General features: G+C 36.4%; 1 protein-coding gene across 2 annotated transcripts in view; it reads right to left on the reverse strand.

The window, feature by feature from the left end:
• TAOK3 (TAO kinase 3) overlaps positions 1-16,524 on the reverse strand; it is a 145,858-nt gene that overhangs the window by 27,951 nt on the left and 101,383 nt on the right. For both annotated transcript variants that reach the window (XM_033097872.1, XM_033097873.1), the window contains exons 13-14: positions 14,191-14,397; positions 3,604-3,738 (exon numbers count right to left, since the gene is read on the reverse strand). In XM_033097872.1, coding sequence (XP_032953763.1) covers positions 3,604-3,738; positions 14,191-14,397 — 342 coding nt within the window. The remainder of the gene's footprint in view (positions 1-3,603; positions 3,739-14,190; positions 14,398-16,524) is intronic.

A 16,524-nucleotide genomic window follows, 5' to 3' on the forward strand; every position in this document is an offset into this window, starting at 1 on the left:
TAATGCATATTCTAATGTATATTCACCTATGTGAATGCAGTAAGACCACTGCATTCCAGTGAGAATTCCTTCATAAGACCCCAAAGTGAATTATCTGATAGATAGGTCTTGGTCTTTATATTAACTACTATGGGCAAATTACTTAACCTCTTGAAGTTTCTCAATTTTCTTTATACGTGATACCGGACATTATGAAATTTGGAGAAGAAATGACATCAGATGTAACATCAGCTGAAAACATTCTCGTGGGTCATTAATCTAACTAAAATATCAGTATCTCCATTCACCAACAATAAAAACTCAAAAGACACATCTCAAGGGCCCAAGAAATCAGATGAGCAATTCTGAAAAACATATAAACAACTCTTTTTTCCAGGTGACAAATCAGCCCAATGTGAACTTTTCTTACAGAAAAAGAAAAAGAAAGGATAAAATTAAAAAGGTTCCATGAAATTCCCTTTTCCTAATTTTTCAAAATAAGGTCAGTAATCTTGCCCTTAAATGATTACAATTTTAAAAATATATAATTCTAAAGTTTCCTCAGGGCTTCCTCTGGTATCACGGTTCGTTCCCAGTCCATGCTTTTCCTTTGTTACAAATGCATTGTGGGGCGATGCATAATAACCTGAAAATCTGAGTTTTAAGGTGCCACAACAATAAAAACACCTAACAGTAAAAGCCTATAGCCCATGGGCTTCATATACTTGTCAGTAACCCCATTCAAAAGTATAATGCAGAAAGAAATGCTAAGGGGAAAAGCCACAGAACTAGGCCTAATCTTTTAGGCTGTGTAGAAGAGGTAGACCGATAAAGCAAAAATGAGAAACCATTATATATATATATTTTCAGTTTGCAAGTCTATTTAAAACATATACTCATCACTTATTTATCTAGTAATTGAAAAACTATTTCTAAATTCCTCTTTTTCTTTTTGCTGTTCACGTTCGGATCACTCTGTGGCTTCGACGAGAAGATTATAGAGAAAGAGTAAAACCAAAATAAATAAATCAATATGTATTGCTACCAACTATGAGAAGTGACGAGAGGTTTCAACATGGATTTGATTATTTGTTATACTGGACCTTCACTTTGTCATGATCTTGCTCTTACTTTTGTGTCATTTAAGTAACTTTACTCCTTTTTCATTTGAGTCGGGATCCATGAAAAACAATAAGATTCATGATATATTTTTAAAAATTAGATACTTCTTTTTGATATCCCAGTGTCCTGACTTAAATATTCCTATTGAAATTAGCCTTTAAAATAATATAATAGGTAGTAGAACTGTAGTCGTTGGTAATATACATTAAAACATCCATACCAATAGTTAGACTGTCCAAAATAGGACGTGGAATCCTAAGACATCATACCACTTTTCCCTTCCATTATTTTTTTTTTCTCCCTAAAACCACTAGATACACATACTACTGATCTCTGATAAACTTCCATCAACCCCACCATGATTCCCAAAGCATTACGTTTGGAGAGGGTTTTCCAAAAAAAACAACTGATTTTGTGGCTACAGCAACAGCCTATCAGCTACTCTGTTTTTAACTTACTAGAGAGTCAGGGGCCTTTTAGCAAATAAAGAGTCCATCAGAGAGACCGATCCCCGCTGGGCACTATAAAGACTTAGGATTCAGAGGGGTTCCTGAGGACTTTGCCCAGAGCCCTGAGGGGGCCCAGTGGGGAAGCGGCTTTCATTATCCACAGAGAAGAAGACGGTGATGGGTGATGTGCACACAGAGGAGCTCTGGGTGAGTCCCCAAATATGAGCGTGAGATCACTCTGGCATGGCAGTAATATTATTATCTTACTGGGAGGAGGTTATGAATATATGATATGGGAATGAGGGTGTGGCAAGTGAGAAAAGAGGAGAACCTGTCCCAGAGGGAAAAACCCACTGGGTATAATGTCTGCTTCACATGCAAAATCTGCTTATGGTGCTCTGATTCTCAGTTGGTTGTTCATCATTTCTCCTCTCATTCCAACATGAACAGGTCTGGATAAAGGTTACAAGTCTCACAAGAGTCGGTGGTGAGTAGTAATATTCCATAAATACCATACTTCTTCTTTTGTCAGATATCATGGCATGAAGATAGTTATTTAATATTTCATGCTTTATTTAGATTCAAAAGCATGTTTTTTATAGGTGCCTAACAATCACTACCAAATACATAGTGGACATTTTAAGATCTCCATTACACAGCATTGTATTTGTTTAAAATGAAAAAATTGTCCATGAACGAGATGACAAGAAACTTCTATACAAAGGAACTTAAAGGCAGGCTTATTATTTATAAGCAGTCTACGTTAAATTGCTTGCTTTTAGACAGTAGCAGGCATAGAAATATGGAGGTGCTTTAACTTCCATTTTCCCTATATTTGGGTTTTTAAAGATTATCATCCATCATCAATTTCAAAGATAATCGAAGCCTTTAAAAGACCTGAGAAATAAAAGTGGAAATCAGGTTTAAAAAATAGGACAAGAAAAAAAGAATCATTTCTGGGTCGGCCTTGGATGATGTCATCACAGGTTCTAAATGGAATAGCCAAGCAGCGTACACTAACTCTTCCTGCACATGTAACCTCTAACATCAATTTGGGCAAAACAACTGATATTTCAATCATTTTCTGTCTGAGAAGTGAGATTGAGACGCAAAAGATTAAAGAGAGTTTAGAGTGCCAAGGATGAAACGATACGAGTGTGTGTGAGTGAGTGTGTGAGTGAGTGTGTGAGTGTGTGAGCGCGCACGCGCACGCGCTGGGGACCAAGGGGAGGAGGCATGAAAACTAACTCTTCCAGCACACACCCCTTTTGCTACTACAAGGGCATCCAGCAATCACATTTGCAATAGTAAAAATGCTGAAGGATCCTACAGTATCTTTTCTTCCACGACCATCCCTATCCTCTCCTACAAAGCCCTCCTTGCTTTACTGGTGCCAGGAAATTCTTCAGGGGTTAAACGGGGAAGTGCAGCCACTACCATTGTTGCAATAAATAAATGAATGAACCAGAACGAACCAGCAATCCATCGCTGGGAAGCAAGTATTCTGATTTTCTACAATTATATACAGTAGCCAGCAACCACATATTTTTTAAAAATTGTTTTATCTTTTGATGTGTGTGTATACATTATAGACACACATGAATCTATACAAAAAGAAGCATAGTGCCCTGCATACACACACAGCAAATACCTTTAAAATATTTTTAGCATTATTATTTTAATGAAAAGACAAACAGCTTTTAAAAACTGAACATGTTAGCAACTTCATTTTAAAGCCCTTTTTATCTTGCATATACAGCATATATAAATACACACCACACACACACACACACACACACACACACACACACACACACACAAACACACAAAGGCGTTTTTTTCCCCATGCCGTAGACAATGCTAAAATATCTGAGATCAGGTTGCTATGCCAACAGATTTTTTTCTAAAATGAATAAAATTATTAGGAGGGAGAAAACATTCTTGACTCCTTTCCTCCCATCCATGAAGCCGAGAGAGGCTCAGGGAGGTCGAGAGGCTGCCAGATGGGGAGGAGGGGAAGGAAGGGAAGGTGAGTAGAGGGGTGTTTGCTTACCAAAGATGCTGATTTGATCGTGGCAAAGCGCTCTCTGTTCCGGTAGTGGAGGGCCTGGCTCTGAACTGACTGGGTAGGCCGCGGCTCAGGCCTGGGATCGCCGTGGCCCGCCTCATCCCTTATGAATACATGATCCTGCAGAAATGGATAAAAACAAGGAGAAAGTCCAGCTGTGCTCTTTCCTCGCCGGCTGCCTCTCTCTCACCCCTCTTTCTGCACAAGCACTGCTGTTTGAAATGCATAGTTTAGCTCTCTGCTAGTCCCCGCAGCTCCCACGGTACAAAATGAATAAGCAACACATTGCAGCCTTCAGTTAGGAATGTCAGCTGATCGCTAGTGGGATGCCTTCTGAATCCCTGGCAGGCTTTTTCTTTACCTCCAGAATTACATATATGCAAAAGAAAAAAAGAATAGAAAAAACAATGCAATGTACAGACTCCTTAGAACAGTTTGTTTAAAACGCTGCAACCAAATAATTCCTTTAAAAATGTCATGTCCATGTCTAGCAAGGAGGATGCTGGTTGCTTTTAACATAAAAGCGAGCCTCCGCCTCATTCCCTTGAAAGATCTGCTTTCTCAATTTAATTTTATTTGAGATCTGTTCGGTAGGATCATCGTTCTGCCTAGAATCAGTGTACGCTTGTGCTGAACTGCCTCTCTATCTTGTGCTGGGAAGATTCGGCAGTCACTGAGGGATCCTGCTTTCCAGTCATGATCGTACACAGTTCTAGCACCTTCTCTCTACAGCTTCTGAAAGGATTTTTTTTTTTTTTTAGATTTAAAGAGACAGGCATACAATTTTAACCAAATGATACTTTCACAAATTCTTCCTCAACTCAGTCTCGGTATGGTCACCAGTGTGCGTAAAGCTGGAATTTAATGCCCTTGACTGATTTAATCAAGTCTTATGCTTCTTGATAGGCAAAGATGATTAATCTTATTGCAACGCCCAGTGAAAAATAACATTCCCTGGAAGGTAGTAATGGATGTTTCTTAAAAGCAACTGAAATGACTTTTAAAGGGGAAAATGCTTTCAAAGGGTGATGCGTCTCTCTATAAAAGATGAAGTGGTCAGTCAGTAAGTAGTCCTAACCCATCAGAAAAGATACTATAATAATTAATAGCTCAAAAACATGTACAACCATGGGGGATTTTAAAATAGTACATGTTCAGGACAGTGAAGGAGAAATTAATTCTCTTACTGCCCTAGTGTTTTAGGAGAAACCATTTGTGAGAAGTCAGTTTTGTATTTTGTCCATGACTATTCAAAATTTTTAAATAATTTCCTTCATCAGCCAACAAAATTAAAGGTTTAGAAAACACAAAATTTTACTATATAGACTGAAATTTTGAAAAGTCAAAACACCTATCTGCCTGGAGGGACATTAAATTTTACATCCAGGTTTTTACGTAAAAGCCAAGAGCAAAAATAAAATTTATCATCGGGCTGATTTTCTTTCTTCTTTCATAAATTTCGAATGCTTCAGTATGTTGGGAAGATATCTTACCATTACATCTATATTTAGAGATTTTTCCCCCCAATATATTGTATTGTGGTTTATTTTGTTTTCAAATAATGAAGGGACTTTAAATGCCATTGAGGGCACACATATCAAATGTAAGGGATGTTCTACCACTGTACTGTCCAATAAGATAGCCACTAGTCACATAGATATTTAAATTAAATAAAATGTAAAATTCAGTTCTTAAGTCCCATCAGCTATGTTTCAAGGTAGACACTAATTATGGCTACCTTACTGAACAGTGTAGATAGAGATAATTTTCATCACTGCAGAAAGTTCTATTTGAAAGTGCCACAGGTTAAAAATGTACCTCAACCCATATTTTTGAAATTTATTAAAAAAAAAAATAGTACTTGATAGGTCAATTAAAATTTTCTATACTATTTTCTGGGAAATCTAAACTCTTATTTCCCACGGCAGAAAAAGATTAGGTGTGGGGCTGAGATTTATGCACTAGGTTTAGGTTTTAGAGAGAAAGGCTCTGGGATCTGCTACCATTCACATTGCTGAATATTTGTTAATAAATTACATTTATCTCCAAATTTGATCTTACTTAATATTACAGTCCCCGGAAATCAAGAAGCTTTTAAATGCCAGCAATCAGAACAGAAGACTAGGAAGAGGCCTGTGGTTTTACAGGAGGCCTTGCTAAGTCAGTTTTGGTGAGGGTTAATTAGCTAACATTAAGTGCGTTGACTGAGAAGACCTGAAATGATGGCAGCCGCTAAGCTTCAAATTGTTATAATTTGATTTACAAAGATGACCCGTGACACTAGCATCCACATTGTTCACATAATAGAATAAAACAAAATATGTGCAAATACGCCTAATTTTAATATTCCTTTGTTTTCTGTCAGATAAAAATGAACACTTTTGGGTTAGGATCCTGATTATCAAATTAAAAGTCACATTATATTAGCTAAGTTTTTTAACTCAAGGATATTGCAGTACACTGGAAAAGTTAAAACTTGAAATTATAGCGATTTTAGTTGACACATAGCTAATAACCCAGTAAGGTTTATATGAAAAATAATGCTATATTAGTAGTCTAAAGAATAGGTCCAAAATTTTAATCTTCTTTAAGTATAATATAATGCTAACAGTATAATCTTTGCTTTATACGCTAAAAATATTTTTCCTTTTAGAAAAGAATTCTTGTTTTCCACAGCATCTTCATAACAGAGATCACCAATATTTGAGTGTCTTCAAATATTATGCAAGAGACCAGAAAACGGGGCAAAATTTTAGGCTAACAGTCAATATACATTTCAAGTACATAGGAAAATGATTTTTAAAACATTCAGCTCCTTTGCATCAAACAAATTCAAAACTCTGAAGACAACTTAAATAATGAAGCCATTTTAAAATGGGGGGATGTGACTTGAGAAGCAAGTACAAAAAAATTAAACTATTTACTTTACTGGATATATTGTCTGTTGGTTATATCACCCCTTCAAGTAGCAGTACCTTTGAAAATGATTAAACCTGGCTCCCGAAGTTTCTGATCTGAACACATTTTAAAATTAAGTGTTGAAAAGGTCAAATTGCTATTTTATGCAATTAGGGACCAATGCAGATTATTCACAAATGATGATGAGAGGGCCAACATCTTCTTTGATGTTGAAGAATGATTTTAGAATATTAAGAACAATTATTGTGTTCTACTTTACCAAGACAAAGTATACCACTTGGTTATAATTTATCTTTAAAACATTATTACCCAAGAATAAACAAACCAGTTTTTGCAATACCAATATGATCGGGGACCAGTTTTAAGTAAATTTATGTTAACCTGGTAAATTTATAACACTTTCATCATAAAAAATAAAACTTCTGCAGATTAAAAAAAAAAAGCTGTCACAACATTTGTTCAAAATCTTTAGTAAGAATTGAAATTTTAAAAAATATAGTGAAATATGTGAAGTATGAGGCACAAACTTTACTTTTATTCATTGGACAATGTATAATTATTTAGAAGTTTCTCCTTACGTGTCTGAATAGTTATGCTTCTAAAATGAAGACTTACGGTGTAGTCACTTGTTTGGAGTTTCTAGCTTAACTTGAAATTAACCATGGAAATCATTCATCTAGGCTTTGTCAAGTTTTGGGTATATCTTTATCACATTAATCATACTTGCCTGTCTGTGCATGAGATTATGGGCTTTTTGAAGGCAGAGTAAATGTGGTTTGAAAAATCTCAGTCACTCCAGCACCTAGCATAGTGCTTGATACTTAGTGGGCATTCAGTAAATGTTTGCTAAATAAATAAGCTCAAGAATATAGGTCTGACATGCTGGGGAAATGACATTTTCTCTTATATTATTTATCAGAATTCAAATCTGTATTTCACAAACACCTGCCACTCTGTACTCTAAGGAAGTTGTAAAATAGTGACACACACACACAGAGGAGCACACCTTGACATTGGGGTAAGGGCGGTGGGGAGAAGGGAATCTAAAAATGGCTTTTATCTGGTGATGAAAAATCTTCTAATAGATTCCAATACTACTCATGCTGTGGAGAAAGGATCAGCAAACCCATCGTTTCTCTTTTGTTTTATTTTGGAATTACTAAATTATTGCCCAAGCAGGTGTAGCTAGCAAAAGCGAAGGCTACAGGAAGGGGAGAAGATGGAAAAGGATACCTTAACCTGGAAGGATAGCTGTTGGGGAGAAAAAATGACTAGCAGGATCCTGATAAAGATGTTACTACAGGGAGGTGGCTTATATGGCTGCTCTGGTTAAGAAACATTACCTTCATATGTTCATTTACTTTTACTTTGCCAAATGTGAGTTGAAGAGTCAAAAAACCGGTCCTGCTCTTCAGCAAAAATAATCGGAATGGCCACTGAAGCAAGTGAAAATTAAACTAGACGTCCCCTCAAGGACGTCTTTTTTTTCTCCCACAAAAATGGTGAGAGCTGTTCTTTTTTAAAAGAAGAAATTGACTAAGAGGAAGGGCCAAGTAAAAGCTTTAGGAGTTAGGACAGAATGATTTTTAAAAAAATAATCTCTAAAAGGGGGCCATGATGACTCGAGTTCTTTAGGGATATGTAACAAATGAACGGACTAATACTTTTAATCTATTCGAGTCTAAGGATCTATATTAATAGAAGGCAGCAGCAGGCAAAGATAACGAATTTTACCCTTTAACAAAATAAATATACCTTTTAGTTGACAAATTAAGAAAATAGACTTTGTTATTTAGGAGGACATTAAGATCTGTTTGTACTGCTATATAGGCAATAATGTTAAAAGAGGAGGGTGGAGGCTCAGAAGCAGGCTCGGTGACAGCCAAAAACTAATCTGGATTAAAAGTTTGCACTGGAATCATTTGTGAATAAATAATCAACAATATGGGTGCAGCGTTGTTTCCTATAAAAGTTCACAAAACATTTATTGAGTGCTTCCTACGTGACTGACACTGTGCTTGGTGGTAGGTAAAGAGAGAGGTCCTTGAGGAACCACCAGTCCAGAGAGATCGTGAGATTCTTATTATTGGAAAAAGCAGTGTGGCAACACTAGCAAAGGGGAAATAAATAAGTCCCTCAAGTTTATTTTGTCAGAATATACTTTTACACTTAGTAAAGCATTCTTGTTTAAAAGGAAGATGAGATTAGGATCCCTTCTGGGCCCAGCAAAGACCAGAGTTGAGGCAAAGACTGGAGAGAAAAAAGTAACATGAAATTCTGATGTCAAAGGACATTTGTCAGTGGCCCACTTTATATTTTGGGGGCTTGATTGGTGATCGATCTGTTCTGCTAAAATCAGGGCATCTTTATCCTGGATGCAGAGCAGTTCATTGCAAGTCACGCTCTTACTAGTTACACATGGCCTTTAAAATTAAGTTTACTTCCTATATAAAATGGTAATGTTTCATATGCATGATTTGACTATTTCAGGGATGTCTGCTTGATTGTAACAATCTAGGGGACAAAAAAATTCCCCACCTTTATTCTTACATGTTGATATTTATTAAGAATGTTTTTCATTGTTTAGAGGGCTATTATTGGAGGAATGCTTCATTTAAGTCTTTCCAACCATAAAGATGATACCTAAAATTATTTAACCCTTTTAATCCACTATGTTCAATGAATCAACATAGCATGATGTTTAATATCTGGTAATTGATTCATTCCCCGTGTTTTGTCATGTTGTTGTTGTTGTTCATTCATTCATTCCACGATTATTTCCTGAGTGTCTACGCCATGCCAGGCATGTTATAGGCGTTGAGATACAGTGAAGAACAAAGCAGCCATAGTCTTTGCCCTAACGAAATATACATTCTACTCCTAAAATAATAAACAAGTTAATATATAATGTACTTTTAGATAGTGACAAATATTAAATAGAAAATAAAATAGGATAATGAGATAATGGGTAGAATATTGTTTATAATATGCCAATTAGTGATATACAGGCTTTTCTAAGATTCTGGACCTGAATCCATGCAAAACTGGTAAATGTTTTGTATAACCGTATTGATTGCTTTCTTTCAAAAGTAATCTTTGTGGTTACAAATGATGACAGACTCAGAAAGGCACACAACTCCCCCTTTTAAGGAAGGACATGCTGCTGGCAGTCTTTGGCTGTCAGCTCTTGCAGAGTCTGCCTCAGCTGCAGATGGCAGCCTGGCCCCTGCCCAAGTTCATACCCGTCCCAGGTTGCTCGCATTCAGTGACTGATCTGGGTGGGGGTATCAAGGCTTGGCCATTCTGGCCCAACTCTAAAGGGCCATTTTAGCTCCACAGCTCCGTGGGGTTTGGTTGAGGCTGCCACTGGGCTTACATCTCAGTTCAGCTTTGCCCTCTGACCAATGCTGCTTCCTTCTCTTCTCTTCCATGGTATTCATCTCAAAGGAAACTCCTTAAACAAACAAACAAACAAACAAACAAACAAAACCCTACCATGCTAAACAATCTCCGCTCTGCTTCCTGGAGAATCCAACCTGCAACATAAATGTTACCTGTAACTACATGTAATATATTGTACTTACTGTCCCATCTGCATGGAGAAGACGGGACTGATCAGGATAGTGGCTTTTAGGGGGAAAAAACCCCAAAACAAACCCTTTTGCAAGTGAAATTTTAAGTGGAATCCAAATACATAACGTAAGAGAGAAGAGCAGACCCTGTCCTGGGTGAGGGGTGGATGAAGCCTCCTTCTGAAGCACCTCTATCAAATGGCTTGATTTGCTTCTTTAAAGATTACAGGAATAGAAGCACAGAATTTTCGAGCTGGAAAGCATCTCTGAAATCATACAGAATAACTCCTAATTTTACAGATGGAGTAACTAAGGCTCAGAGAGGTTTGTGACTTGTCCAAAATAAAATAAAATTAAGAACGGCAGACAGAACTATGAACTAGTACCCTCATTCCTAGAGTCCATTATAAAAAATTTTCTATTGAGAGTTTAAGATCCTATTTTATTCACGTTTTCAAGTGGAAAACTTTTAGGAATTCAAGAAAATCAACAAATATAAACGACCTGAATAAAGATGATATATTTTAAAATGCAGGTATATCATATTTAACATTACATTTTCATATATAATATATTCTATTTTTATAGCCTGCTTATATTTTTTCCTTTTTTTATTGTGGTAAAATACATATAAATTTACCATATTAACCATTTTTAAGTGTATAGTTCAATGCTATTAAATGTATTTATAATGTTGGGCAACCATTACCACCATCCAGCTCATAACTCTCTTCATCTTGTAAAACCGAAACTCTACACCCATTAAACAACTCTCCATTTCTACCACCATTCTACTTCCTGTCTGTATGATTCTGACTACTCTAAGTACTTTATATAATGTAATCATACAGTACTTGTCGTTTTGTGACTGGCATATTTCATTTAGCAAAATGTCCTCATGGTTTACCCATGCTGTAGCATGTGTCAGAATTCCCTTCCTTTTTAAAGCTAAATAACATTCCATTGTATGTATATACATTTCGCTTATCCATTCATCCATTGATGCACCCTTGGGTTGCTTCCACATTTTAGTTACTGTGAATAATGCTATAATGAAGATGGGAGTACAAGTATTTCTTTGAGACCCTGTTTTTAATTCTTTTCGGTATACGAGTATACCCAGAAATGGAATTACTGGATCATATGATAATTCTATTTTTAATTTTTTTTAGGAACTGCCGTACTGTTTTTTCACAACAGCTGTATCATTTTACATTCCTACCAACAATGCACAAGGGTTCTAATTTTCCCACATCCTTGTCAACACTTATTGTTTTCTGTGTTTTGTTGTGTTTTTTTGATAGTAGACATCCTACTGGGTGTGAGGTGGTATCTCACTTCATGTTTTGATTTGCATTTCCCCAACGATTAATGATGTTGAGCATCTTTTCATGTGCTTATTGGTTATTTGTGTATCTTCTTTGGAGAAATGTCTAATCAAGTCCTTTGTTCATATTTGATTTGGGTTGCTTGTTTTTTGGTTGTTGAGTTTTAGGAGTTACCTATATAGTCTAGATATTAATCCCTTATTAGATATGCAAATATTACATATGCAAAATATTAGTGGTACAAATATGATTTACAAATTATTTTCTCCCATTCTGTGGGTTGCCTTTTCATTCGATAGTGTCTTTTGATTAGCCTGCTTATAGTTTAAAGTAAACTCATTCAAAGTTTTATTTGCAAAAATTTTTCAATTTTCTCCCATCACATTTCCTCTATATATCTCATAATAAAAAAGAAATACATTATGCAACTTAAATTCTTCCTGGCAAACATTTCTTGTGGACCAAATACAACTACCTTCTATTTCAAAATATAAATTAACACTTATTCTTCTTAAATGATTACACCAGGGAGAAAAAAATATTGAAAGTCACATATTACCACAAGAAAGTTCTATTCCAGCACACCAAAATTAAAATTAAACCCCCCAATGAGTGTGAGACCAGGATCTTCTTTCTTGTTGTTAATACGAGTAGTATCTTTCTTCTAATTCTGGGTGCCCATTTAAGAGGTACTAGAGTAAAAAGATCCAACAGAATTTCTCTTGTTTTGCTCTCTATACCCATCGAGCAGCCCCAAAGGGATTAGAAAGTAAAGAGCCAGATGTCAGATCCATGATAGCAACTTCTAAAAAGAGAACCTAGCAAAAGCTTCTTTTCTACCCTTCAAATATATGATCACTAGCCTGTGTTCAAAGAAGACCAGCTGGCAATGCTGAACTCTTAGCAGATTTCTGCATCTGTCTGGTATCACTCCTTTCCTCAAAATGCTTCCATGGCTTTCTGATAACCTGGGTCCTTGCTGTCTCTCTGGTCTCAATTGATTCTCCACATGGTTCACCATGCTTTGGCCTCTGACATTTCCCCTCTTCTTTAAACATACAAAGTTTGTCTCAGGTACTTTGCACTTGTTGCTTTCTGACTCACCCCCATCTCTCACCCCAAGTTAGATAACTTCCACTTGTCTTTAAAGTTTTAGTTTAAATGTCACTTCATTGGGTAGGCTTTGCACTTCTCCCTGCTAGATTAAATCCTCCTTTTACCTGGAACAAGTTTCATAATTATATGACACAGTTATTAGTATGATTACTTGCCTAATCTCCCCTACAGATAATAAGTTCCAAGAAAGCACCATGTTTGTTTTATATCCTTTGTATCCACAGTTCCTGGCACATAGTAGAGGTCTCCACCAATATTAGTTGAATAAATGAGTAAGTTAACCAGTTCAGAAAAATAAATGTGTATCCCTCCACTACTCACAACCAGGGACCAATATATTTTCTCCTGCCCTTCATCCTTACCTGTTCAATTTTCTTTTCCTCCCAAGAAAAATGCACAACCAATAGAAGTCTAAGTGAAAATAATTCTTAAACATGCTCTCTCACTGGAATTAGAATGTGATCGCTACCATTTATTAAAATAAGTACATACACACCTCAAATATACCTAATAAGGAAAAAAATTATACGGGATTTTTTTCTGTAATTCCATACTATGGATTTCTTACCGAAGGTCAGTCAAAACACTTGGGAATTCCTCCAAAGAATTATTGATAATTCTGTGAAACACTCACCTTAAAGAAATTGCTTTGAAAGAAGCTTAAAAATTTTTTTCCTATAAAATATTTTAACTTATTAACCATGATAGGCTTGTATAAAATGAGGATCTTCAATTGGAAAAGTAAAGTAAAAATAAATAAATAAATAGAATAATTCATTCAAAAGTCAGAATATCTAAGCTGAGAGAGCTAGTCTTAGAAGAACTAGAAACAATAAATCCAAGAAACAACAGAAAAGAGTAGAAAGTGTTTCTGAAACAAATAGTACCTTGGGAATATACATTAAGAAACGTATTCTGAAAGAGCACTCTTCTAAGAGGGGACACCCAAGGGGTTTGACTCAGGAAGCTTTTAAGGTCTACAGACTTTTTTTTTTTTTAAATCCAGATGCTCACTTAACATTAATAGTGTGCATTTTCACAAACTGCTAAATGTACTTTGAACACTTGCCTTTTAATGTTTGCAGAGTTCTAAATCTTAGTTAACCGATCCTCTCTTATTGGGCATTTAAATTACTTCCATTTAAAAACATTTTTTATTTCATTTTATTTATTTGTTTTTCCAGGATCCATCAGCTGCAAGTCAAGTAGTTGTTTCAATCTAGCTGTGGAGGGCGCAGCTCACTCTGGCCCATGCAGGGATTGAACCTGCAACCCTGGGGTTACGAGCATCGTGCTCTAACCAACTAGAGCTAACTGGCTGCCCCGAGGTCTACAGTCTTAAGGTTATTGGTTTAGAGAGGGACTTATTGGTTTCTTTGACTTGGAAATTTATGGATGGAAAATATTTTATTTATTGAGGTTGGTAGACATCAGAATAACAAGACAGGAAGATGAAGAAATAGGCACAGATATAGCTTGCACAGTCCTTCATTACCTTTTTGCCATAAGAAAACTATCTAGTGCTGGGTTTAGTCCCACATTTCCGTTGTAAAAAGGTGACGCCTATATCTGGATGCTAAGTGACCTAAGCTGGCTTCACTACGATGGAGAAAGCCTAGAGCTCTGAAGAAACCTACCTTCTTGTGCACAACAGAGGAAGTAGAATTTACTGTGCTTTCGTCATCATGCATCATGACAAGTTCGGAGCTGCTCTCATCCATGACCTCTTGCATGCTATTCACACTGCTGCTCTGGCTGCCTGTGCTCACAGACACGCTGGGGATGGAATGGTTGCTGCCCAGGCTGTCCATTTCCCTACTCAGGTTGGTTCCATGTTCACTGTCCTATAAAAATGGGGCACTCAGGTTAAAAAAAAAAAATGACTGGAGATAAAGTGCCAATCCATTGACTAAGCTATTAAACACACTCAATTTTACAGTGCCAAGTTGCTTTTCTGCCAAATCTGCAAAGATAAACTTTTTATGTAGTGGCTCCACTACTCCCCCATCATTTTCAGACAACTCAAATTTACTTCTGTGCCTTCCCCAGGGGCCATTCTGGACATGAGTCATAAGGCTCCAAATGCTTCTATCCCAGGGCTTTCCCCTGTCATGTGCAACTATCATATCGTGCTGCTATTCAGTAAGCAGAATCAGGCCAGGTTTGTAAGAGACCTTCAGGAACACTGAGGAGCTAGAGAAAGACTGCAGGTGATTGGGTAGGTGACCTCTAGGATATTTGCAAATACGGCAGTGGTCATTTGAAACTAAAACAGAGTGAAAGAGTTTTCAGAGATTTGACAAGCAATATACAATCGTTATTGAGTAACTTCATATCTAAGCAGGGATATTAATTTTACTGTCCTGGATAGGTAATTAAATTCTGCCTCCCTCAAGCAATTCTATCATGCTTACCTCTGTAATCTTATTAAGTGTATCTGTTAAATAATACTGGTATTCATCACTACTAGTCTAAAGACTACTATTTGAGAAGTGGTAAAATAATCAGAATATATAATTTATCCATCACGGTGGGATATCTTCTGATGTAAGATTAAACAATACAATTAAAGCAACTTAGTTACAAATAAACCCGATTTTCAAAGAAGCATATGTACATATATAACTTTAAAGAACTGTTACTTAGCAATATAAGGAATCACTGGCCTGGGTAATTGTGGTAATTTAAAATGGTGGATAATACGTTATTATTATTATTTATTTATTTATTTTAAGGAGAGTGCAGCTCACAGTGGCCCATGCGGGGATAGAACTGGCAACGCTGGTGTTATTAGCACCAGGCTCTAACCAACTGAGCTAACTGGCCACCCCAATACATTATCTTTTTCATAGATTTATTTTCCCAATTAACGGGGATCATTTATATACATGCAACCAAGAGATTTTATAGTTCAATTCAGCTTTCTGAATTTCACTTTTATAATTATTGATAAAATAATTTTATTTTCTTTTATATTAAAAAGCTAAAATAAAATTCATCATTCCTTTCCTCCTTTTTATCTTGTTTTAGATAAATTAAGCCATGCTCTAATACTCTTGCTCTATCCTATGCATTTCCTGAGATCCTACTTCTTTAACCTCTATCTTCAGTACCTGTGTCTTGGCCCCTTTCCTTCCGCATATAAATATGAAGAGGCCTGCCCCATATTTATACACCTCTCTACATACTGCCCTTTGCCACCTTTCCTTCTTAGCCAGATTTATGAATCTTAAAATAACCAACTTTTGCTGTCTCTATTTTGTCACTTCCCATTTATTTTACAACCCACAGTAATCTTACAATTCATCCTAACTATTGCTGTAAAACTGCATTTACTAAGGTCATTGAGAATGCCCTACTTGTAAAACCCGGTTAACATTTTCTTCTGGCCCTTGTCTAACTTGACCTCTCTGTGGCATCTGATGGAACTGGCTGCTCCTTCCTTGGGGGCAGTGCCTTTTCTTACATGGCATGGGCCCTCTTTTCATTCTACATTCAACTCTTTGTTTCACAATCATTTTAGTGCTCTTAACTCCCAACTAACTATCCTTTACTCAGACCTCTTTCCTATGTTCTGGAATTTTTTCCCCAACCAGCTGCTAGACATCACTGTTCAGGTATCCCGATTGCCATTACGCTTAGATCAACCGATCCTTCTTAAGACATTTGAATGAAAAACCAGGAAGTCATCTCTCCTTTGAAAACTCCATCTGTAATACTATGTCTGTAGCATAAGATGCCAGGACCTTAAACTCCATAGGCACCAAACTGAAATCATCCTAAACTTACTCTTTCTCTCCTTGGTTCTTTTTCTGTTCTTAGTACTGACATACTCTAGTTACTCAGGCTCAAATGTTCAGTCACCTTAAAGTCTATCTCCTCTGTCATTGTCACTTTCAATGAGAAGCATTGTAATATCAAGTCTGCCTCTACAGTGTTTCTCAAAAGCGTTCTTTTTTCTTGTGTTCCCA

Source organism: Rhinolophus ferrumequinum, chromosome 25 (genome assembly GCF_004115265.2).
Source record: "Rhinolophus ferrumequinum isolate MPI-CBG mRhiFer1 chromosome 25, mRhiFer1_v1.p, whole genome shotgun sequence".
Classification (NCBI taxonomy): domain Eukaryota; kingdom Metazoa; phylum Chordata; class Mammalia; order Chiroptera; family Rhinolophidae; genus Rhinolophus; species Rhinolophus ferrumequinum.